The 25,481-nt window shown below is 49.1% G+C and overlaps 1 protein-coding gene across 1 annotated transcript in view; it reads right to left on the bottom strand.

The window, feature by feature from the left end:
- Positions 1–6,650: 6,650 nt before the first annotated feature.
- Positions 6,651–25,481, bottom strand: part of PI4KA (phosphatidylinositol 4-kinase alpha) — a 96,889-nt gene continuing 78,058 nt past the window's right edge. The window contains exons 36-55 of the mRNA XM_016204326.2: positions 24,766–24,893; positions 23,176–23,295; positions 22,944–23,023; positions 22,644–22,837; positions 21,590–21,680; positions 21,068–21,235; positions 20,286–20,339; positions 15,760–15,880; positions 14,859–14,988; positions 14,352–14,422; positions 12,706–12,778; positions 12,557–12,627; positions 11,481–11,590; positions 10,967–11,071; positions 10,750–10,875; positions 10,310–10,430; positions 9,718–9,877; positions 8,881–8,970; positions 8,246–8,329; positions 6,651–7,119 (exon numbers count right to left, since the gene is read on the bottom strand). Coding sequence (XP_016059812.2) covers positions 7,068–7,119; positions 8,246–8,329; positions 8,881–8,970; positions 9,718–9,877; positions 10,310–10,430; positions 10,750–10,875; positions 10,967–11,071; positions 11,481–11,590; positions 12,557–12,627; positions 12,706–12,778; positions 14,352–14,422; positions 14,859–14,988; positions 15,760–15,880; positions 20,286–20,339; positions 21,068–21,235; positions 21,590–21,680; positions 22,644–22,837; positions 22,944–23,023; positions 23,176–23,295; positions 24,766–24,893 — 2,149 coding nt within the window. The 3' untranslated portion in view covers positions 6,651–7,067. The remainder of the gene's footprint in view (positions 7,120–8,245; positions 8,330–8,880; positions 8,971–9,717; positions 9,878–10,309; positions 10,431–10,749; positions 10,876–10,966; positions 11,072–11,480; positions 11,591–12,556; positions 12,628–12,705; positions 12,779–14,351; positions 14,423–14,858; positions 14,989–15,759; positions 15,881–20,285; positions 20,340–21,067; positions 21,236–21,589; positions 21,681–22,643; positions 22,838–22,943; positions 23,024–23,175; positions 23,296–24,765; positions 24,894–25,481) is intronic.

Below are 25,481 nucleotides of genomic sequence, written 5' to 3'. Positions count from 1 at the left end.
GCTCATCACGTCGCCCGTGGTCGCCTGCTCCTCTGTGTCCCGTGTGGTTTCTGGGTGCCCGGGGAGGCCAAGGGGATACTCCTGGGGGTGGGTCGGCTCTAGCTTCTAGTCTCCCAGTGGGCGTGGTGACTTCCAGCTGGATCCTTCGTCTGGAGACGCTGTCCCCGGCGCCCCGCAGCAAAGGGGCTCCCCGGGCCAGGACCTCCGGCTTGAGCGGGGGACCCTCTCCCGGCGCGAAGGCCCCTTTCCTGCAGCCGGTGCGGGAGCCAAGTAGGTAGTCGGTCAGTATCTTATAACTAAACTTGCGTTTCCCCCCTGTGCTGGTGAAGGAGCCCGGGGGTGGCGGGGATGGGGAGGGAGCTGGCGGGTCGGGTCTCCCGGGAGGTCCGTGTCCTTTGACCCGGCGGCGCCGTGGTTATTCGATCCCCCGCAGCGTCCCTTTGTTGGGTGGCTTGAGGTGGGTTCCCCGAGAGGCAGGGGGGTCGGCTTCCGTGTCCGCGTTCGCGGTCTTCGTGGGGAATCGTCTTTTGACTAATGTGAAGTGTCCCGCTTAGTGAAAACGGTGAACCTTGGTTTCATTTGGTCTGATGCAAACACTGCTCACATTTTACTTACGGTTTGTTGGTGTTTGGTAGTGAAATCGTTCTGTGCATCTCCTTGTACACACTGTGTTTTTGCTACAGCCTTTAACCGGTCATTTTCTTACAGATTTGTATTTTCTGGTCTTTTGGGGCTTAAATTTGTTTAAGGAATTCTGCGTATCGAATTTTATCAAATTTAAGAATTGTGCAGTGTGTCCTAAAAAAATCCATTTTTGCCTGGAAGTCATAAAGACATTCTTATATTCTAAATACTTTTAGTTGGTGTGAATATTTTGTTTTTCATCCATCGGGATGCGCTAGGATTTATGATGTAAGGATCTTTTTCATTTTCATATAAATTTTAGACGAATTGTCAGTTTTCATAAAAGTCTGGGGTTTTGATTATACTGAATTTAGACATCAATTTGCAGATAATTCCATCTTCCAATCCTCTAACACGATGTCACTCTCCGTGTTCCATTTCCCTCAGCAATGTTTTGTACTTTTTCGTGTAGAGGTCTCGCACATTTTTACACTTATCCCTAGGTATTGGATGTTTTTGGGTGCTATTAAAAATGGTATAGATTTTAAAGATTTCATCTTCCAATTGTTTATTGTTAGCATACAGAAATATAACCGACTTTTGTATATTCACCTTTTATGTTGCGCTATTGCTGAACTTATCATTCTTTGGTCTTTTCTGTACATTCCTCAGGATTCTATAGACAATTTTATTGCCAGTGAAGCTGGACAGTTTCTCTTCTTTTCCAATCTATCTACCACTGGCATTATTGCCCAGCACCCTGTGCCATACTGATTACAAGTGGCAGCAACAAGCTCCGTTGTCGTGCTCCTAATCTTAGGGGAACGCCTTTAGTATTTCAGCATTATTTCATCAGTATTTCATCATTAAGATGTTAGCTGTTTTTCTTAGATGACCTTTATCAGATTGAGGAAGGTTCTTCCTATTTTTAGTTGGCAGAGTTTTTATTAGGAATGGGTGTTGAATTTTGTCCAGTTTATTTGCATGTATTTAAATAATTATACGGTGTTCCTTCTTTAGTCCGTTGATGTGAATTACAGATTGCTTCTGGGATGTTAAGCCAACCTGGCATTACTGGGATAAGGCCCATTTGGCCCTTTTTATACATGGTGTTCAGTTTGCTGACATTGGGCATCTATGTCCACAAAAGGGACGGTGCTCTATAATTTAATTTTCTTGCAATGTCCTTGTCTTGTTTTAATATCAGGGCTATGCGGCCTTCGTAAAAAATGAATTTATTTTCTGAGAGTAACATTGGCATTATTTCTTCCCGAGATGTTTATTTTTTATATTTTTTAAAACTAACAACTTTATTTAATTTAATCCTCACCCAAGGACATGTTTTTATTGAGTTTTTTGGAGAGAGAGGAAGGGAGAGAGAGAGAGAGCGAGAGAAACATTGATGTGAGAGCAAAACATCCATTGGTTGCCTCCTGTACACACCCCAGCTAGGGATCAAACCTGCAGCCTGGGTATGTGCCCTGTCCAGGAATCGAACCCGAGACCTTTGGGTATATGGGATGACGCTCCAAGCAACTGAGCCACACCAGCCAGGGCTTCCTTAGATGTTTAGGCCAGTGGTTTTCAACCTTTCATCTCACGATACATGTAAACTAATTACTAAAATTCTGTAGCACACCAAAAACACATTTTTTTGCTGATCTGACAAAAAAAAAATAGGTATAATTTTGATTTATTCACATCAGACGGCAATTGTGTTGGCTGCTGTCATTTTTTTCTCCCCCCAAATTTTAAATTGATTTTTAGATAGGAAGGGAGAGGGAGAGAAACACCAATTGGCTGCCTCCTGCGGGCCCCCTGCTGTGGTTCAGCCTGTGACCTGGGCATGTGCCCTGACCAGGAATTGAAACAACCACCTTTTGGCGCTCAGGGCGATGCCCAACCTACTGAGCTACACCGGGCAGGGCTGGCTGTTGTCAGTTTTTTATTTGACAATCTAAGAAAAAAGAGGTCAGTGCCCCGACTAGTCAGTTATTGTGTTTTAAAAATTCTTGCAGCACACCGGTTGAAAATCGCTGGTTTAGACTCATCTTGGCTTTATGATGAGAATTATAATTATATATCATATAATACATAATGATATATTAGTATAGTAATAATTATACCTTAATAGTTTTTCCTTTAAAGCAGAAAACTGTATGAATTATAATATCTTCCCAGGTCTGTGGCATGCCTTTCTTTTATATAGTCCAAATTAATCCCTCCCCTTTTTTTGGTTCTATTTAAGAAATCTTTGTGTGTTCTGAGGTTAAGACATTCTCTTCTGTACTTTCTTTTAAAAGCCTTTAGAGTTTACCTTTAGCATACAGCTCTCCAGTGTACCTGAAGTGATTATGTCAGATAGGAGGTAGGTGGTCAAGATTTTTTTTTCTGTACCAGTGTCCAGTTGACACAATACTGTTATTGAAAAGCCCACCTTTCCCCTATTGCCCCGCATGTTTCTGTCTGTGGGTAGGTTCCTGGACTTCATCTCTTTATTATTTATTCATCTTTCCTGGCACCAATAAGCATCATTCTCCTGATTACTGTAGCTTTAGGGTAAGTGTTGGTATCAAGGTTTGCTGGTCCTCAAGATCGAAATAGCCATATTTTTACCTCTGCATTCCTATGTAAATTTTAGGCTTGCCCACTCCACTCCACAACTTCCTGGGATTTAAAAAAAAAAAGTTTTTATTTCAGAGAGAGGAAGGGAGAGGGAGAGACAGAAACACAAATGATGAGAGTCATCATTTTGATTGGCATTTGAAGTGAAACTACAGGTCAGTATATCTGTGTAATGTTGAGTCTTCCATCCATGAAAATTTTACTCTTTTTAGATCTTTCAATATTTGTAGCTTTCAATACTTTGTGTGAATATTTCATTATATTTATTTCTTGGTATTTGATGTTTTGATATGCAGTTGTAAATGGTACTATTTTCATTTCAATTTCTTTTTTGTCACCCACACCTACCCACACCCACTTTTATATATTGACCTGTATTCTATAACCTTGAATATACATCACATTTATAGATTACTTTGGATTTTTATGTACATACACAAATGCCATTTCTCAGTTTTATTTTTCCTTTCTAGATTCTTTTTTTTTTTCTTTTAAAATATATCTTTATTGATTTCAGAGAGACGAAGGGAGAGGGGAAAGATAGAAACACAATGATGAGAGAGTCATTGATTGGCTGCCTCCTTCACGCCCCCGACTGGCGATCGAGCCCGCAACCCGGGCATGTGCCCTGACCGGGAATCGAACTGTGATCGCCTGGATCCTAGGTCGATGCTCAACTGCTGAGCCACGCCCAGCTGGGCCTTTCTAGATTCTTAAACTGTTTCTTTTTATCGCCTGACTGGCTAGGGCTTCCAGGACTGAATGTTGAGGAAGAGTGAAGCAGGCGCAGATTTCAACATTTCGCCTGTAAGCCTGATGCATTTTCTTGCAGGTGCTCACATCAAGGAAGTTCTGGGCTTTTGGGCTTGGCTTTATTTCCATTACACCCTATCCTGAGTGCAGTCCAAGCTTCCCTAACAAACTCAAAGGCATTAGGCTCATGGGTTGGTCTTCTGTCTCCCACGTCATCAAAATAGAAAATAGATTAAGATTTTTAATTTTTTTTTGTCTCTAAAGATACCTTTTCTTGTAAGTTCATGGATTTAGATTTTCTGTTCAGTATTGTAAGTAGCATTTCAAAATTTTCAAGATAAATAATTTGTCATATTGCCAGAATCGTGTACATAGCATTTTATTTTCTTTTAAAGCCAATTTGGCAAGCTTCCTTGTTAAGTATTGTGGTTTGAAATAATTTCTACTATGCTTGAATGTATTTCTACTATTTTATAATGTTTATCCTGCTTTTTCTATGCTCTTCCCCCTGCCTTATCTCCTGTTTGATCTTTCTGGAAGTCACACCCTATACAGTATGGTATCCTTTCTACTTGAACTTGGCTCAGCTTTACCATCCTCCCCAAACACTACCTTAAAGCATTTTAACGCTGATATTCCCTCAGATCTTTCTTTTTAAACCCTCACCCGGGGATATTTTTCCATTGCTTTTCAGAGATAGTGCAAGGGGGTGGGGGGGAACAGAGAGAGAAACATCGATGCAAGAGAGGCACATTGATTGGTTGCTCCCACATGCACCCCAGTCAGGGCCGGGATTGAGCCTGCAACTGAGGTACGTGCCCTCGGTCAGAACTGAACGCAGGACCCTTCAGTCTGCGGCCCGACGCCCTAACCACTGAGCCACACCGGCCAGGGCACTGATATTCCCTCATATCTTACATGTATTTTGTCTAGTATTTTAGTTCCACTCTTAACTTCTCAATATTTAGGGTTCTTCCAGATATCTTATCGATTCCTAACTTAACTCCATGTGATCAGAGGATGTACCCTGCACGATTCTGAGACCTGTTTTGTGGCCCCGCGTATAGCCTGTGACGGGAACGCTGTGTTGCCGATGCTGATGGCGTGTTTTATAAATGCCCATCAGGTCAAGGTGGGTGATGCAGCTGTTCAGGTCTCCTGCGGTTCGCTGACTTTCTGCTAGTTCTGTTGTGGAGAGTGGTGTTAAAATCCCCAACTCCGACAGCAGATTTACTTCTCCCCTGAATTCTGTCACATTTTGCTTCATAAACAGCCACACACGATTATGGATGATGCATTTTTTTTCCTGTTTACTTCCGCCTTAGGTCCATGTCTTTATATTTAAAGTGCATTGGTTTCACATTTTGATCCATGTTTCTAATCTCTGCCTTTTAATTGGAGTAGTTAGTCCATTGATATTTAACATAATGATGCAGTTGTGTTTCTCTGTCCCATCTGTTATTCTTTTCTTCCTTTCCTGACTTCTTTTGGATTAATGTAATATTTTTAATTGCATTTACTGGGGTGATACTGGTTAATAAAATAATATAGGTCTCAAGTGCCCAGTTCTATATACATCGTTTGTATGTTGCATTGCGCCTTTACCACCGAAGTCAGATCTCCCATCGCCATTATCTGACCCCTTTACTGCTCCCCCGGCTCTTCCCTCATAACCACCATACTGTTGTCTGTGTCTGAGCTGTTTGCTCATTTGTTGCTTTCAGTTTTGTATCACACACGAGTGAAATCATATGGTTCTTGGCTTTTGTCTGACTTACTTAATGTAATATTTTAAAAAGCTTTTTAACTTACATATTGGCTTATTTCTACTTTAATTTATGCTGCTCAGGGTCCAACTGCGCCTTCTGAAGCTGAGCATTTGTTTTTCACCAACTCTGGAATCCCATCAGAAGCTGACTGGAGCTTCTCATTCAACTTCCTTTCCTTTCTGCTTCACTTTTTAAAATTTCATTGTCTATCATTGATTAGTTTTCTCCTCGCCTATATCTTATCTGCTATTTAACTGACAGTTGGCATTTTTAATTTTAGTGCCTTATTTCTAGATGTTCTGTGTCTTTTTTTTTTTTAAGTTTCAAGTCTTTACTTAGCTGCTTAAAATAGTCAGAGGGTCACAGTGGGTGGGAACAGACGGCTGCTGCTAGGGCCTAGTGGCACAAAGATTTTGGAGTCCCAGAACAGAGCACTTGAACATGAACAACAGGAATAGGAAAAGACTAGAGACTACGGGACGCTGAGTGATATCTGCTCTGAGGAGCGACGTGGACAGGCCAGCCAGGTGGCCTCCACGGGAGCCTAGTGGAGACAGCTTTGGAGTGGGAGAGCCGTTAGGGAAATGCAGTTACTTCCACACAGCTGCACCGTGGTGAGTCATCTGTGGGAAGCTCATAACCAGAGCGCCTGGTGCTGACGCCTGCAGCTCACGCAGTCTGACCTTCCCCTACAGGGCGCAGCCCCAGCGGGGGGGCCCTGGAAGCCTGTGCGTGCAGGCTCCACAGCGGGCTCGCCCTTACTCACCCCCTTGTTTCAGGACTCTGAGGAAACACTGTCCTGCTCTCTTTCCAGCACATCCAGGAATCACCTTTCAGCTGAATGTGCACTTGGGACCAAACAATAAACCTGATATTCAATTCAAACAGCACTTCTGTTGGTTTTTATTTTCTTCACGTTGGTTAAATCTTAAGTTGAATATAATTTTTTAATACACAAGAAAATACTTCATGTACCTATGAAATAAGACAGGTAGGGAATGTGTTCAGTGCAAACAAAGTATTCCACCCATGCAGAGACAGCGCCATCAGATGATTGTCGTTTTGGTCTCATATGCCACACGTGGTCCACACCAAAGGAAGGAGTGGTGGCCAGGCTCTGCAGGGGTGCACGTTTGTCATATAAAAATAACTCCATTGGATGAAATGACAGGGCCACTGGCAGTTCACCCCCTTTGACCTCGCACAGCAGTGGGGCAAGGAAGGGCTCAGAGGGCTCCATGATTGCGAATGTCTTGGGTGAGGGGGCCCACGATAGCTGGTGCTCAGTCACCATCCTCAGTAGGGGATGTCATTTTGATAGTACTGGATCATGTCGTAGGTCCGGCTCCTGGAAGGCCAAGAGTTAAAGGAGGCTGTAAGGAGTCCGTGCCAGTCTGGTGCCTCTCTCCCCTCTGAGCCCTCCATGTCTTCACAGCTACACTTTGGAGTCCCCCTACTTCCCTTCCTGGAGGTGCAAATGCAAATTGCAGACCCTCTGGCCTCCTGCCAGCCCCTCCTGTGCATGGGACATTCCTTCCCTGACCAGTAGCCATGGCTGTGCCAGCCACATTGTGCCCCCATCTCCTGCTTAGCCTCTAAGACCACCTCTTGCTCAATGGGCCCAAAATGTGGGCTCAAGTGGATGGCCCTTCCTCAGCCAAAAGCCTGCCCTTGGTTCCTGGGCCCAGCCACTGGACCCAGGGGATCTGTCTATAGGAGCTTCCCCTGTGCCAGGTGCCACTCTAGACCTTTCCTGGCATGTAGCACCCAAACAAGTGATACTGTGCTTAGCCACCTACCTCATTTCACCACTAAAACAATTATTAGAAGAGACTTTCCTCACAGTGCCTTCCAAAGCTTTCTTGCTGACTCAGATGTCATGTTCCCCACACCCATCCAGAACTACCTCCTGTTTCTCTGCTTCCTTGTCAGCAGAACCACATGGCGCAGCTCCTGTGCTGTCACAACCCAGACTGTACCCACCTGGCCCTTTTCTGGGAAGTTCTTGTTAGGACCCACTCAGCACCAGTTCTCCGTCTTCTCACATTCCAGCAGTCTCTGCACCTCTCTGGGGCTCTGCCCATCTCTTCTCACAACTCCACCATTTATCACAGCATTGGCTGAATGGCCTGTCCCCACCCTCCCCCTCCCCCTCCTGCCATTGCTCCTCACCCTGCCCTGCTGGGCCCTGCACACCTCCCTTGAGGCCCTTTTCATCTGTGGCTCCCACAGCCTCACAGGCTCGGCCCCAGGTGGGCATGGTTTCTGGCCTTCACGCCTCTGCTGGGTGTTCCCCTCAGCACGTCCCAGCCCCTCTCAACCGGCACCCTGTTACCCTGAGAGAGCTCACTTCGGGGTGTTCAGGACAGTCTCCCAGAACATCAGCTTGCTTGTCACCTGGCCCAGACACAGTCCCAAAGAGCACTGAGGTGTGGTGGGTAACACAGGAGGGAGGGCAGGAGGGGATGACTTGCCTGTTACTGAGGAAGCAGTTCTGAATAACCTTCATGATGAAATTCGCAGCCTCTCGCTCAGTCATGTTGGGGCTGAACCTGTGCCTGGCAGAGAGGCTGTGTCAGGGCTGTTGTCGCCAGAGTCGCTCCCTCTAGGCTGCCCTCCCCACAGGATGTGCTCTTGCCCAGAGGCTAAACTTAGCACTTGCAGGGATTTGTTGGGCTGAGGGTCAGGCCCCAGGAATGCTTCCTCCTGGGGATAGTGTTTTAAGGGCCAGGCCTGGCCTAATGTGGGGAGACTTCCCAGCTGGCCTAGAGGGCTCTGTTCTCTTCCCCAGCACCTCCTGGGCTAAGCGGCCCCATGGCTGGGGGAGGACTAGCATGGGGGCCAAGCCTCTGCACCCCCAGGGCTCTGGGATGGCAGAGCCTCCTTGATCAAGGAAGGGGCAGCTGGGTGTGTCCTCAGCTGTGGCTAAAAGAAGCCAGGGCATTTTACACAGTCTGGTAATAATGCCTCACCCTGGAACCCTGTCTGCTCTGGGGTTCCAAGGAGAGCACTCAGCCTTGATAAGAATCACATTTACCCCCACTCAAAAGGCTCCCATCTTGGGGCACAAGTGCTCCCCAAATGGCCTACATGTCTGCCCAGGACCTACTTTAAGAGCTTGATTGTCTGACCACGGAAGCAGGGCAGGCCCGTGTCCAACATAAGGGTGACCAGAGAGACGACTGCATCCATGTAGGGCCTGGGGAAAGGCAGGGAGGGAGGTAGACAGAGGCCGGTGAGTGAAGTGGTCCTGCTCACCGCCTGTGCTCACTTGCTGGCTCCCCCCCATCCCTCTGCCACCTTTCATGTCTCACCAGGGCAGGCTCTGAAGCATCCAGGCTGGGTCTTACACACACCCCTGAACTGAGCAGTCACACTCTGGTCTCCCCATCTGAGACCCCCAGCCATAGTTTCTGTGCCCAGCTGAGGCAGTGTAGGCTGCGGCACAAAGGTGCCCTGACCCTTTTCTTCTGGGGCGGTGCGCAACAAGGGTTGTGATGTAGGCTCTGAGAGACTCCAGGTTGGAGTCCAACTGTCACTACTCACTGCTGTGGGGCCTTGGCCACATGACACTCTGAAACCAGGACAGTGAATCTCTGGCATGCAGGCTAGGGTGGGAGGTGCTCAGGCTTGCTGAGTGAGGTGCTTACAGGGGGACCTCCAGGCACTGACAAGTGAAGCCAAGCCCAGGAGGCTGCAGGACATGGCTGGACTAATGCCCAGAGCAGAAGACACTGGCACAGGTGGACAGATATTGGCAACAAGAAAGCAAGGCCCTGGGCTGCCAGGTGGCCTCCCGCACCTCCCTTGCTCTCTTTGAATCTGAGTCCCTCCATCCATAAAGGAACATAAGAAGGCCCCATGGGAACTTTTCAGGTCTGGCCCTACTGGATGAGTGGTGCCCAGGACTGGTGCCAGGCTGCCCACACTGCTCCCCAGGGCTCACCGCACGGCCAGGTAGCCTCGGACACACATCTCCATGAACCACTTGAAAGGTGTGGCCTCCATCTTGCCTCCCATGATCATCACCATCTCATCTGTTAGCTTGATGTCCGGTTCCCAGCCAAGGTTGCCACCTGGTGAGCTTTCAAACATGAAGCCAAAGTCTGCAAAACACCAAAAAATCATTTGTAATAGGATTCAGATGGCAGGGCAGACATGTGGGAGTGCTTCAGCTAGGGTTGGGAGCCACTAGCTCCCCATTCCCCAGGAGCTGGCCACAGGTCATGTTTTCTTAGGGACAGCAGGGAAGCAGCAGGCAGAAGAGAGTAAGTGGAGGCGGGGAGCCAGGCCAGAGCAGAGAGGCCAGTGCCAAGGCTGGATGAGCTTGGCTCCAGCTTCCAACCCCAGAGCTCTCCATGACCCATGGCCCCAGCTGCTCCTCTCACCCCCCACTGCCTTCCTGGTAGCCAACAGCTCAGCTCTCAAAACTGGTCTTGAACCCTGATCCTGATGCTTCCCAATGGGGGCTCCAGCATGCTGGCACCTCGCAGGCTCCAGGGGTGAAGGGAGAGGAGGGAGGCACTAGGTTGGCTGACCGATATGGATGATATGGCCCTTCTTGTCCAGCATGATGTTGCCATTGTGCCTGTCCTTGATCTGCAGCAGGAACAGCAGGAGGCTGTAGGCGGCCATGCTTCGGATGAAGTTGTAACGCGCCTGTGTGAGGAGAGCCAGGTGCTGATGATGGTCCCCAAGGACTGTGTCTCCCAGGGCCTGCAGGTTCTCTCCTGGCTCCGTGCCTGGGACCTTGTAGCAGGGGCAGTCGGCCCCTCCCCTTATGCCCATGAATTAGCTTTCTCCTGGGGATTCCATCTCAAGGGTTCTTTTAAATTCCAAGGAAGGTTGCCAGGTGCTCTGGTTTTACCCCCAAATGTAGGAGGACTCAGAAAAGCAGAGACGGGGGAAGCAGGGTCACCCTGAGGGGCAGGGTAGAGAGCACAAAGCAGCCCAGTCTGGGAGCTGTCCTGCTGGTCACCTTTTGGAAGGCCAAAGTGGACTCGTCCCCATACTGGCGTGTGAAGTAGTCATACATGCCGAAGTCCGTCTGGCGGCCCAGCTGGTCCCGAGAGGTGCAGTCGGGGATGCACTCGATCACTCCGCACTAGGGGGGGAAGGCCAAGTACCAGGCCTGTGAGCTGGCCACTCTTGGCGGAGGACTGACGGGCAGCTGCCTGGGCTCTGTGGGCACTTACCCCGGGGGCGGTGGCCACCACTCGGTAGGGGAAGACAAAAAGGTCCAGGCCAACCAGCTGGAAAATGTTTTTGAAGAGGTCGATGATCTGCAGGGCCAGCATGTCCTGGGAACCACAGAGACACAGGGTTGGGGACCCGCCTCTTCCTGCTCAGATGGCCCCTGAGGGCCCTGCCCAGGGAGAGAGGGATGAGGGCCACAGGGAGCAGGAAATTGGAGGGCCTGGCCTCACTGACCACCAGGTGCTGAGCTGAGCCATCCTGCCTGGAGTGGGATAAAAGAGGCCCCCAACCTCCAGGGAAGCTCCCTCTGGGCAGCTAGTGGGTACAGAGCAAGAGTGGTCCCTAGACAGGACCCTGGGTTTGGAGAAAGCCCTGATTTACTCTGCAGCCCCTGAACCAAACAGAAGCAAAGATTAGTGTTTCTGCGCATGAGGTTTGACTGTGAGGCGTGCCCAGAGACCTGGAGAGAGATGGGCCCGCCTCCCCAAGCCTGACCTGGGCCTGGCCCCTTACCTGTCGGCAGTCATCTCCTACTTTGAAGATGGCCGCCTGCCAGGAGATCTTTTGGCCATCGGACTCCTGTGTGCCGCTCTGGTCCTCGGAGTCTGAGCGGCACCGCAGACCTACAGGTGGTGGGTGGAGAGGCTGCCTGTTAGCCCAAGGGCAGTGAGAGGCCCTCTGAGGGTATCAGGGCAAACTCTGCTCATGTGCCTGGAAGGAGCCCTGGGAACCTTGGGGATTGTTACTGTGAAGCCCTGGGGAGGTCAGTGAGGGCCCAGCAAATGTCTGGGGTCAGCTGGTGGAGTCACAGGGCCCAGGGGCTTTTCCTAGAAAAAGTTACACTTAAATGGAACTGAAGACAGAGCCCACTTTTCATTAGAAGTGAGGCCATAAGTGTGCCCGGGGTCAGTGGTGGGCACTGTGAGCTGAGGGGGAGGGGCAAGGGACTGTGTCTATACCCTGGGCTGCCTGGGAGGACCTGGTGGCCAGTGTTCAGGTAAGGCCATGGAATCCACATCTCTGCACTGGCTGAGGCCACACCCCCTGTACTGGGTTGACTATCATCCCCCCAAATTCATGACCACCTGAAACCAAAGAATGTGACTTATTTGGCAAAAGGGTCTTTGCACATGTAAACAAGTGCCTGAGGCCACAAGGAATTAGGGTTGGCTTTTTACCAGAAGGGGAGACTTTGGTTATGGCACACAGGGAGAAGGCCAGGTGAGGACAGAGACAGAGGTTGGAGCGATGCAGTTATGAGTCAAAGAACTGAGAGAATTAATTTACACTGTTGAAGCCACCTAGTCTGTGGTCATCTGCATGGCAGCCCGAGCAGATGAGTACACTTCCCAAAGCCCTGGCTACTCGGTCTCAAGAAGAGGTCTCTTGGACTGACTTTGGGGCCAACCTTTAGGGGTCTCTGTCACTGCACACAAGGTCTGTGCTGTCCCCAAATGAGGGACCACACTAAGAGTGGATGGATGACCATCATCTCTCATGGGGAGCTGGTAACAAACGTGCCAAAAGAAAGTGGCATTAGCAAGGGGAGACACTTAGATTCCCAACTACATCAGAAATTCGCCACTGACCTTCTTTTTCAAGTTCACTAACTCCACATCGTTTCACCTTAAATTTAGCCAGATATGGAGCTTTTGCAGCACTGCAAAACAGAAAGAAGTCCACAAGTGATACAGCTAACAGGAAGTCCATGTAGGAGCGGCTAAGGGGCGGCCTTCACCTCTGCATGGGAGTCCCCGACTTGTAGTCAATGTCTAGCACGATGGCCTCAGGGTTGCTGGGCAGGTAGCAGCCTGTGCAGGAAGAGAGGACAAGTCACAGGGAGCCTAAGTGTGACAAGAGCGAGGACACAACCCACCTTCAACACAGAATTCTCCTTGCAGAGTCCACCCTGCAGATGGGGTGGTGCATGGGGGCCTCTAGGCCCTCATCTGTGGCACTGATAACTATTCCGTGGCCATGAAAGGTCCTCCCTGATTCTGTGATCTCTCCCTGGGTCCTTCCTGATATCTAATAAAGGAGCCACCACCTCTGGGAGGTGTTTCTCTGAGGATGCACTGAGCCCTCAGCTTAGACCCAGCATGCTGCTCCTGGGGCCCTGATGGCTGCCCAGTGCTGGCGTGGGGTGGCCCGCTCTCACAGGACCATGCAGGGGCTTCCTGCTCTGTTCTGCTCTGCTCACCTGAACACCTTCAGTTTTTGGACTCAGCCCACTAAATGCAGCTCCCTACTCTCAGCACATGTGTCAAGTAGGAAGACAAGAGAAACCCTTTTCTTGGCCAAGGAACTGACAGTTGCCCTGGGGGAGTGTGCTCCTTAAGCCCCTGGGAGGTGGAACAGCTCTGGGAAGTGGGCTTCAAGGAGGTGCCCTGAAACAGGAAGGACTGGGTCTTCTGGGGAGAAAAGTGCGGCCTTGCTGTGGGGTGCAAATGGGCTGTCGTACCAGGGGAAAGGGGCAAACCAGGACCACATGGTCTCGTCCCCTCCCTCTCACCCTCCTTTACCTGCCAGCTCTAGCCTCTCTCACGGATGCAATCTCTACTCCTCTCCTCTAGAGCCCCAGCTGGCTCCCCAGTGCCTCCAGGACAAGCCCCAGGAGCACAGTGTGCGAAGAGCTGGGGGCTCACTGATGAGGGAAATAGAGGCCCCTTGTGGACGTCAAGCCTTCTCTTGAGAAGCTGAGCTACTGTATGTGCTGAGCAGGGCAGGGATCTCAACAGAACAAGTCAAGGAAAGGTCTAAACTGAGGCCCCATCCTGGCAACCTTGCTGAGGCCAGCTGGTGTGACATTTGCACAGGGTGCTCAGGATTTTGAAAAAACAAGTTTGTACCAATGGTTAAAAATAAGAGAGCTGTGCAGTAAAGCCTGGATTTGCACCTTGACTTGAAAAAGCACAGATCTGACCACAATGGATTCAAATTCCAGCATGGAAACAGCTACAGGCACCAGGGAGCAACTTTCCACCCAGGGGACATGGGTACCCTCATCTTGACAGATCCTAAGCACACCTGTGATGCCCCTAGTCCAACCCTATGTCTACTGTCTGTGTGGCCTACACTGCTCCTGTTATACTAGAATCTAGGAACCTTCTAGAATAATGGCTACTAAGACAGTGTCTTGGCCTTTAGAAAAACTGTAGGCAACAAAGAAGAGAAAGAGTACCCACTAAGAAGCAACTCCCAGGTCCCCAGGGGCAGATTTTGGAGAGAGGCACTCTCTGGGCACCCAGGGCCCAAGCTCGAGTAGGGCTAGCCCTCCACTGGTCTCCATGCCTGCCCCACACTCCTTGGGAAGGGCAGTGCCCAATCCCTGCCTGCCTGTAGAAAGAGACCCATCTCCTTAGCCTCTTGAAGCCACCTACTCACCAGGCTGTACTTTCACTTCAGATAGCGCCGAAAGACAAGCCTTCTTCCTCTCATCTCCTTTAGGGTAGGGCCTGTGAAACAAGACAGAAATGCCATGTCTTCTGGGGGAACTGGCCGGTAGGACTTCTAGGGGACATCCCAGGTCCCCCCGTCTGACTGCCCTCAGTTTGTCTCTTTCTAGCTCTAGCTCCTCCTGGAGGCCCTGCCAGGCTCAATTCCTCTAGGAGCACAGCAGTTCCTTCCCTGTATTCCTCGTGAGAGGTAAGTTTAACAGTGGGAGCTGTAAGGGAGTCTGGTTTTCCAAACTAGGCTCCTTCAGAACTTGGAGACAGCAGAGTGGCCTCAAGTAGGACAATAACTGGAATGAAACTAAGATATGTTTTCTGAAGCTCGCATGGCCGTGCATTTTGCTGTACTTTCAAGAGAGCAGACATTCCTACCCCTGACTGTTCATTAGCACTCCCCAGGCAATTCCTACGAGACAGGACTGGCAGGAATGCCACTTACTTGATGATGGCTGACACGTTGGTGATCTTGTTAAAGAAATCAAATTCTCGCTGGTAGAAGTCCTTCGCTGGGCCTGACAAAGAGCCTGTGATCTCCTCCACTAATTGTTCGAGGAGGTCACCAATGTCGGCTGACAGAGAAATCAAGAGGGTGAGTCTGCAGCTGAGCCACAAAAAGGTGTCCCGGAGGAACCCCACGTTTGCTGGACATAGTCTGGATATTCCTCGGCACCTAGACCAGCTGTCATCAGTGTGTGGTCTGGAGACCTGGGGATTCCTGGGAAGCTCTCAGTGAACCCCAATCAAAAGCACACCAAGAGGTTATTTGCCCACTTCAGTGTGTTGACTCTTGTGAGGCTGTGCACAATCAGTGGGGCCACAGGTGTGCGTGGTCAGTGGAGCCTCATGGCTCTGCTCTGATGGCTCTCCTCTAACATTAGTTAATAGTGTGGGCTAAAGCCCATATAAACCAAAGTTCTGTGAGGGTCCCAGTAGTTTTTAAGGGTACGGGGATGATTAAGAAGTCTCTGTGACAGTGAGAACCACTTCCCTGGGTGGCTGCCTTGTTCCCACATGGGGTCACTGGGTCAAGCACATAGACTACTGCTTGGGAGAAGCAGCTTGGCTCGAGCAGGAGGGTCTCACAAGTGGGGAGCTGCAGAATGGGGCCAGCAGAGGCACAGGGCAGGCAGGGAATCTGGAGGGTGGGCTAGCAAAGGCTTTGTTATGGGTGGGGTCCTGCTTCCACTGTGGGTTAAAGGTGAGGTGTTGCAGCCAGAGGGAACTACAGGCTGGGGCAGAGTGGGCCACAGAGGGCTCTGGAGGTTGAGGAGGGCTCTGGGCAGCTGCGGAAGGTGTTCAAGATGGGGACTGAGACCTGAGGGAAGATGACAAATACTCACGGTCTTTCTGGTGCCCCTCTTCATCTAGATAGATGTTCGTTTTCATGTTCCAGATAAACTGGTGTGCCAGAAGCTGGGATTTGGATGCTGCCCACAGAATATACTCCCGCACATAGCCCATCTGTAGGACAGCAAAGTCACCGTCAGCCCAGGGCTTGGGGCCCCTCTCCAAGACAGACTTTCTAACACAGGGCAGGAGCTGACTCTCAGCACTTGCAGACCCCGCAAGAAGTGAGGCCCAGAGGTTTCTGGCAGTGAGCAAGTTCTCTTCTTGGGTCTGCAGTGAGTACAGCCCAAGTGCCAGGTCAGGTTCTAGCAGGCTGGCCAGTGGGGTGGACGGGGCCCCCAAGTGGTGGGGTCTGCAATACAGGCATGAGTTAGCTTTTGTCTCCTCTGTTCCTTCCTTTGGATTCTAAGAACTGTGACTCTTCCACTAATTTCTGCTGTTGTCAAGTATGAGGAGTGAATAGTCTGGGTACTAAAACTCATCTGTAAGCTGGCTGCTTAGAACCATGGTCCACAGTGACGTAGGGGTTCCCAAAAAACTCTTACCTAATGCACAGATACTACATGAGTTGACTGACCGTGGCGACCATCATAAGGGACCACTCCTCCTCCTCCTCAATCATTTCCCACCACTCAGAATACTAGTTTTAATTACCATGTCCTAGGTTAAAAAAGTGGTTGGCCTTTCTGGAATACTCCTGCAGGAGCAGCCTCTCCCCTCCTGTGGTAGTTTGTGGCCCCCCCACCTGGTAAGGTCTTACTTGGACAGATGTCCTCAACTTGGGTAGCTGGGCTTACCAAACAGGTCAAATTTCAAACAAGTCGACACTATGAGTTTCCCAATTCTAACCCAGCAAATGGATCTAAAGATAAACTATGAATATTCAACCTGTGTTGTGTTTAAGTATAAGTTTGCAGAGTTTCTGGGTTGGTGAATGTGTGGAGGTACCTGAGAAAAGTGTGCTTGGAGAGCAGGGAGTTGTGCATGCTTCCCACACACCCCTCGCCCTACGCATCTCCTCCATCTGGCTGTTCCTAAGTTATATCCTTTTATCATAAACCTGGTAATATAATCAATTTTTCTAAGACCATGAAAGGGGACTCAATGAAGTAACAAACTGAAGATGGTAAAAAAAAGGAAACTGAGGCAGCACAGTATGAATAAGGAGAAGTTGTCATCAGTCACTCTGGACCTTAGAGGCTTTCAGCTTTGGGAAAGGTTACAGCATTTTATTCCTGGGTTTCTTAATCCATATAATATATGCCTTGCTAGTCAATTTGGCTGAAAAACTATATATAAGTTTGCTATAATTATGGGTAGGGTGACACAGTTCCAAAGCCACATTTTACTAAGCATGGTCACTTCCACCATTTGCTCCCTCTCTGGCTAGTATTAGTTTTGGTTTACACTTCTTTTTTAAAAATCAAGCAAACACATCTATACATTTGTATCCTCTTAAGCTTAGGCTTAAACATAATTCCTAAAAAAGGAAAGCAAGAAATTCTTGAAACCAATGAAGCTGAGTCCTGAATGATATAACCACCCAGAGAAAAATAATTTCACATGACTTTAAAGTAGTCTAATCTGACTGTATGTCTCTAATGTAAAATATACCAAGGACAAAAAGGCAAAAAAAATCTGACCCAGTTTTCAGTAATCACATCATGAATAATAATGTTGGTATTGTTAATTTGAAACTATTAAAGTAGAATAAAGCAAAATTTTAGTGTTAAAAGAGTCAAATATAAAATGAAATAAAAGTAAGTAAGCTTTGTAATCCCACATTTCAATTGAATATATCAGTATAAAATTTTTTTAAAAGCTCTGTCTACCCTGGCCAGTGTGGCTCAGCAAGCGGTTGAGCACTGACCTAGGATCCAGGAGATCGCAGTTTGATTCCCAGTCAGGGCACATGCCCAGGTTGCGGGCTGGATCCCTAGTGGGGGGTGTGCAGGAGGCAGCCGGTCAATGACTCTCTCTTATCACTGATGTTTCTCTCTCTCTCTTCCTCTCCCTTTCCTCTCTCTGAAATCAATAAAGATATATTAAAAAAATAATAATAAAAAAAAAATGTCTACCTACCAGAAAGGCCTAAAAACAATGACAACTGAATGGCTGTGAGCATGCTTAGCATTCAGGTAACAGTGTCACAAACCATTTCTCATGAAGTGAACCAGAGCTCCTTGGAAAACGGATGACACCAATTCTGAGGCAGGAAAAGAACAAGAAGAGCCTAGAGTGTCCTGTCATTCAGGAAAGCAAGGAGACTTTCCAAGACGAAATAAAGATCAAAGTCCAGCCACAATCAGGAGTTCCCAGTCATCAGAAAGATGGGCCTCAGATAACTGCAGTAGCCCTGTTTGGGTAGCTCAGTTGGTTAGAACATCGTCCCGATACGCCAAGGTTGGGGGTTCAATCCCAGTCAGGGCACATACAAGAATCAACCAACAAATGCATAAATAAGTGGAACAACAAATTGATGTCTCTCTCTCCCTCCCTTCCTCTTTCCAAAATCAAACAATAAAACAAACAAACAATAACTGTAGTAGACTGGTGCACATCAAACACATAAAAATCCACGAGTTTATGATATTTGGAGGAAAAAAGAGAAAAGCTTATTGGTCATCTTTGGATAACGTTAAGGAATTAATTCATTATTTTGAAAACTAGAAAAAAAATAAAGAAAAAAATTGGGAAATTTTTGAAAAGCAGTTTATGTACATAACCAGATAAACCACAGCCCACCTGCATCTCCACATCTCCACACGCTAGCCGCTATAGGCTACCCATAGCCCACTGTGGCCTGCCCCTGCTAAGCGCTGAGACTGAACACAGAGCCCACCCAGGGGCACAGCGTTCTCTGGTGGACACCACTGTGCTCTCACATGGAAACCCTTGGGGTCCACTCCTACTCCCTCCTCCTCTGGATCAGGCCCTTTTGCTAGGCCCATATAGAAGCAAACACACTGGAGGGGAGAGAGGGGAAAGGAAGACGCTACCTGGAGGAAAGGTGCATCACGACAGTACACAGTGCTGGGACCTGTGTAAGAGCCCTGGCTTGGCGAACGTGGTCCTACATGGTATCAGAAACACCTGCTCAGTCCTAGCCAGTTTGGCTCAGTGGTTGGAGTGTCGGCCTGTGGACTAAAGGGTCCCGGGTTCGATTCTGGCCAAGGGCACATGCCTCGGTTGCAGGCTTGATCCCCGGCCCCGGTTGGGGCGTGTGTGGGAGGCAACCGATTGATGTGTCTCTCATATCCATATTTCTCTCCTCCTTTCTCCCTCCCAGTCTCTCTGAAGAGCAATGGAGAGAATATCCTCAGGTGAGGATAAAAAAACCCCAAAAACACCTGCTCAGAGTTGGGAGGTTTTTAACAGCCACCTAGCTAGGGAAAGACTTCATCTATCAAGAAAGGTTGGCTGTGATTCTAGAAGCACTCTGGTCTTTGAAATGTGATGGTCTACGGCCATACCACCCTGAACGCGCCTGATCTCGTCTGAAATGTGATGAAGCATCCTGCCAATCTACGGAGAAGTCAGCCTCGGACAGCCAGCCACTGTGCTCGTAGCTGCTATGGAGACAGGAGCAGTGGGAGGTGGCCCACGGTGGGCTGGTGCCACAGGGCTCAGCCAGGATGCAGTGGGAATAAGGCTCTGGGTGTGGTCAGCCCCATGGCTGCTTTCTGTGCCAGGCCACTGCTAGACATCTTACGTACGTGTGTGCTGCTAGGGGCTGAACTGTATCCCCCCAATTCATATGTTCAAGTCCTATGCCCCAGTGCTCCAGAATGTGACTGTATTTGAAAATGGGTCTTTAAGGAGGTAATTAAGTTAAAATAAGGTGATTAGGATAGGCCCTAATCCAATCTGACTGGTGTCTTTATAAGAAGAGACACAGGGGGGACAACCATGTGAGGACAAAGGGAGAAGACGGCCTTCTACAAGCCAAGGAGAGAGGCTTCAGGAGAAACAATGCTGGCTGATACCTCGATCTCAGGCTTCCAGCCTCCAGAATTGTGAGGAAATAATACACTTCTGTTGTTATAGACCCCCAGTCTGTGGTACTTGGCTATGGCAGCCCTTGCAAAATAACATCATGTGATCTAATCTTCCTCACCACTTCCCACTGAAGAGACGAGGGTGCTGAATTCAGGGAGTCAGGAAACTTGCTGAGACCCCCATCCAATGAGTGGGGAGCCTGGGCCAGGCTGCCCAACCTGAGCACATGGCTGAGAACACTTCTAGAACTTGCTTACTCTGCAGAGTGAGAGTGGGCCGCAGGGTGAGTGGGGGCCTCCTGGCCATGGACACTGTTGACAACCATGGCGGGGATGGGTGTGAGAGGAGCTCAGGGACAATGGTCACAGGTTGGTGACCCTGCTTCCAAGGCAGCACACCTGATCAGCAGGCTGGGTATGAGGGCTAGACAGCATGTCCTTGTTGCTAAGGGCTCCCTCCCCAGCGCCCAGCATAGCTCTCAGAGTGAAGTGAAGGACGGCATGCATAGGCACAGCCTTACCTTGTCATACCTGAGGGCCTGCACGATCTGCGGGATGTAGAACAGGATGGCGTCCTGCAAATGAAGAGGAGAAGTGACTATGACCCCAGAGAGGGAGGAAAATTCCTTACCTCTAGAAAAGGTGAGAACTCAACATGGATGGATGCCCCAGGTTCCCTCCCACCCAACCTGGGACTGGCCCTGCTGTCACTCAGTCTACAGAAATACTGTCCTCAATGGAGACCACAGAAGGACTGAGAACCTGGGAAAGACCAGAGGACAGCAAGGAAAATGACCAATGGCTCAAAAACATGTGATCAGTGAGAAAAAGCAAAAGGAACAAGGCTCTCATGCCTACAAGGAGAGCGAGAAGGGCCCACCTGTGTTCACTGCTGCAGGACTGCTTGGAAACAAGGGCTGAGGCTACAGCAGACCTGTGGGTGGGCTGGAGCTGCAGTAATTCAGACTCTGGAACATTCTACCAAACCCCTGTCACTGTGCCTGTCATGTGGGGTCACTGGGCCATGAGCCCACATGGCTGTAACTGGAACCAAACTCAAAGTAAATTTCATTTTTAACTCAGACACTTAAAAAGAAATATAGGTAGGAAACACATCTGAATTAGAACTAAATCTATTTTCTATGACTACTTGAAGAGAAATAAGGAATGAAGATGGTGCTAAGATGGACCAGTGTTTAATCAGGCCTACATCAGGGTTTGAGATAAAGCCCGTCTTTCATCTCTCCACCTAAACACTGTTGAGTAGTCCCACTGAGGCCAACTCCAGCAGGACAGGGCTTACCGGTGGGAAGGACCTCAAGACTTTCACCCCATACTGTGCCGTGAGAGGATGCGGTGGGTACATGCTGGAGAAGTAGGAGAGACCCGTGGGCGGGTCTGCAGGAGCCCAGCACAGCACATGGCTGAGCTCAGGTGCATCGGCGTCAATGGTGTGCCAGGTGACCAGGAACTGGGAAGGAAGCAAGGAGATGGTCTGCCTCAGGCAGTCCCAGGGGCCTCTCGGGAAATAGTTGACCTCATCCCACATCACAAGGATGGTCCCGAAAGGTGATAGTTATAAAGTATTTAAAACAAAGTGGAAAAGGCTTCTGACAGTTATGTAAAACAGCATAATTTCAACTACGGTGAAGCACACTCAATAACATAATAAATCTCCATACGAGTGGAAAACACAGGAAATTAGAAAAATCACTGTACCACTGAGGTCACTAGGTTTTTGTTACATTTCTAGTTTCCAGGCATTTCTGGAGGCCATTCTGCTTTTGTGCATTTTGAACCCAGGCCCTGGTGCACACTATATTACCTTGATAGCTTCAGGAATGTCACTAACGGCTCCTGGGTCCAATCGAACCAGACGGGTCACTTCACTGCCAATGGCTTCTGTGTTCTTAAACCTACAGCCACAGAGGGAATGGGTGAAATGGCCTCACCAGCAGAAGGGGAGCCAGAGGGAGCCCTGAACTGGAGGGATGCAGATCAATCTCCAGCAATATCTATTGACACATTGGTAACTACAAACACAAGTGTTTACAATAAAGAACATTATGATCAGCTATGATGAAATGCCAGAATTCTCTCAAACAGGAATTATCCTATCTCACCATTCAAAGGACGCCTCCCTTTATAGTCCCTGCCTTCAGAATACCCCCTTGCCCTGACCCCCAAAGGGGCCCATCCATGGGCCAGAAGGCACCTTAGCAAGTAGGAGGGCAGGTATAAGTTTTCAGGTGTTACTGGCCCAGGCTAATACAGATAGACTTTCTATAAACACTGTCAGGCTGATCCAGAGAACTGAATTAGAAGCAGGAGGAGGAAGCTGTCAGTAAGAAAGTATGGGATGACGGGAAAGAAAGGTCCAACCTTGCAAGCATCCACGTGGGGGGAACACAATCCCTCTGGAGGGGTTGAATGAGAGGGCTTGGAAGTCTGCTACCATTAGTCTAAGAGTTCTGTCCCTGTAAGAGCTTCCTTGGGAGAGTTCACAGTACCCTCAGCTGCTGGCTGTCTCCTCTGAGTAGCCTGCCACTGAAAGATGACATCCAGGAACAAACCCCAACCCTCTCTAGGTCGACTCCCTGAATTGACAGCCTCCATGTACTTTCTTTCCTCCTCAAATAAGACTGGGGCCTGAATGTGCTGATGTGACTTCCTTGGGCTCCAGGGTACTGGGGTACCTAGACAGGAGTCTACGCTGTGTGACCATTGCACAGGAAGACTGGGCGAATGTCCAGGGTGGAGGACCAGCCCACTAATACTGTTTCCCCAATTGTCCTTGATGATGACACGTCACATTCCTCTCCACTAAGGCTCCCTTCCTCTGGCAAAGCCCTTGTCAGGCAGGTGTGAGTTGGGCCCACCTGGCTGGCAGCTGCACGGCCAGGTAAGGAGAGATGCTCCAGGCAAGGTTCACATTATCTTTCCACTGCTTCTCACTCAGGCTGGTGTACTTGGACCTCCAGTTGGCCACACTGTTCTCCCCAGCCTGGTCCAGCTCCAGCTCTGGGGCCGACAGTGGGTTGTACCATGTGTTGAGACGCTCAATCTCAGTGGCCTGGCGAGATGAGAAAGATGCTGATGTCCCTTCTGCACATGCCCACATGCTGCTCTGCTCCCCTCTCCTCCCTGGTGCTGTGGGAACATGGTGGGTGGGGCCTTACCAGCAGGGACAGCAGCAGCGTTCTGCGTTTCATGTAGTATTTGTGCAGCTGGGACCCCCGGTTGGTTTTCTTGGACATGCCTGGGGAGGAAAGAGGAGCCACATGTGTGTTCCTTGGAGGTCACTGGCCCACCCTTTTGTTTCTAGAAACCCAGGGGAAGCTGTCTTTCAGCGCTCTGTCCACCATCTGAGCTGCCAGGATGTGACTCAGACCTGAGGGACCTTCAACTGACCTGACTTCTTAGAGATGGTGGACATGCCGCTAGACAGGGGGTAGGTGTTGATCCAGCCTTGTGTGGCCTGCTGGCGAGAGCCGACAGCTATATCCAGATTGCTCCGGGTGTCTTGGTTATCTGTGGGCAAACACATTGTTGCTTCTAGAATGAGGTGTCTGAATTTTCACCAGAGATAAGGCAATCAGTGGAAGAGCAGGGGGCATGGCTGATGACGGCTTTGTAGAACTAATCCAGACATCTGAGAAGTTCTGTATTTAATCATTCTAGATGAAAATCTTACTAAAATTTGTATCTTCCTCCTAACCTTTAAGATAGAACAAAACAAATATGGTAGTCATCTTGAGAAATGACGGCAGTTTTCTTCAGCATTGTGTTGTCTTTTTTTTAAATATATCTTTATTGATTCCAGAGAGAGGAAAGGAGAGGGAGAGAGAGATAGAAACATCAATGATGAGAGAGTCATTGATCAGCTGCCTAGCCAGCAACCTGGGCATGTTCCCTGACCGGGAATCCAACCCCGATCACCTGGGTCCTAGGTCGACGCTCAACCGCTGAGCCACGCCCGGCCGGGCTCGTGTTGTCTTTTAATATAGCAATAACTCGAGGACCTGTGGGGCAGATGATTTACCCTGTTCTACATGGAGCCAGGAAGCTAACTTAGGAAATCACTGTGCCTGCTTTTTCATTTTTCTTTCCTTTTCCTGGCAGTCAGGTTGTCAGCTGTGGGTCTGGCTGCAGAAACTCCACTCCTCATCTCTAATTTATGGTGTGTAATTGGCTCCATGCTTAGAGAAACAAGAACATGGTTTCCTTTTGGAGGTCTGCTGCTTGTTTATACAGCGGTACCTCAGTTTTCGAACGTTTCTATTGACAAACACTTCCATTTACTAACACCATAAACCCAGAAGTCAATGCTTCGGTATTTGAACATGCCTCGGAAGTCGAACATGTCACACGGCTTCCACTGAGTGCAAGATCCTGAGGCCTAGCTGTAGGCTGTTGATCCCTCGGTTTTCAAATGTTTCAGAACTCGGGCTTCTGGAACAGATTACATTTGAAAACCGAGGTACTAATGTACTTCAGCGCCTTTTCCGTATCCCTCACCCTCACCCACCCTGGCTAGCTCCTATTCATTCTCAGAAACTTGGCTCACATGTTACCTCTTCCAGAAAACTGTCCCTGGCTCCCCAACTCCAGTGGGCCAAGTGCCTCTCCTTGAGGGGTGCTCCCACAATCCTCTCCTGCTGGAATTACCTGTCAATTTGACTGTCTCCTATCAATACAGGCTGTCAGATATGCAGCAGACACTTTTAAATCAAGCTGGTGCTGGGAGGAGCTACCCTGATGACATCTGCTCAGAGCCTCTTGTGCTCATTCATGCTCCTCAGCTGGGACTGGAGAACTGCTGGCCAGGCAGGCTTTGGGCCTTTGGTAACTGTGCAGCATGGCCAAGGCCAGGACTCAGCTGGGACCTACGTGCTCCTCTGACTTGGCTCCTTCAGGGCTGCCCACTGCACACCTCTGTCCTGCACCCCCGCCCCCTCAGCCCCACCACCCAGAAGCAGGTGCACTGCTCAGAACCCTCACCTGGAGGAACAAGTTGGCTGGCAGTCAGGTACTTCTTATCTGAGAACATAGCAGTCCAAAATTTAATCATTGTGCTTATGTCTTCACGCAGCCTCTTTTCTCCTTGAGTAGGGAACTTCGGAGGACAACTTCAAACAACCACAAGAGGACAAGAGTTGAGTGCCTGGAGCCAGGGACTAGACAGCAGCACATTATAAAGCAGTGAGGGGTGACACCTGTGCTATCTGAATGATGAGAAGTTAGCCCACAGCAACTATCTTAATCTGCGTGAGAAAGTGTGACGTTCTCAAGCCCTCTTCTGACCACCTCCACCACTATGCTCAGCAAGTCTCTAGCCCTCAGCAGAATGGTATGCTTGTGGCAGGTCAAGCAACCTGTTGTCTCCATGTAACACCACCACCCATACTTGCAAAGCCCCAGGAGGCAGATATTTGAAATTCTTTGCGCAATAGCCATTCATATTAATTGGAAAGTTAAAAGGATGCACTTAATCTCTAAAGTCAATTGAATTGAATTGTTCATCTCATAGGGAGGCTAGCTAAGTAAAACATGGAAATACAACATAGAGCTGAAGATATTCAAATCCAGGGGTGTCAAGGTTGCTGTATGAGGTTGGTGGCATAAACCAGGCAAACTGTTTCCTCCTGTGAGTGACTTTCAGGGGCCCAGGACAACCAGAGCCACTGTCTGGGGAGGGCTATCACTGGACAGCACAG

Source organism: Miniopterus natalensis, chromosome 20, assembly GCF_054644295.1.
Source record: "Miniopterus natalensis isolate mMinNat1 chromosome 20, mMinNat1.hap1, whole genome shotgun sequence".
NCBI lineage: Eukaryota > Metazoa > Chordata > Mammalia > Chiroptera > Miniopteridae > Miniopterus > Miniopterus natalensis.
This window is presented reverse-complemented; position numbering and strand designations above follow the sequence as displayed.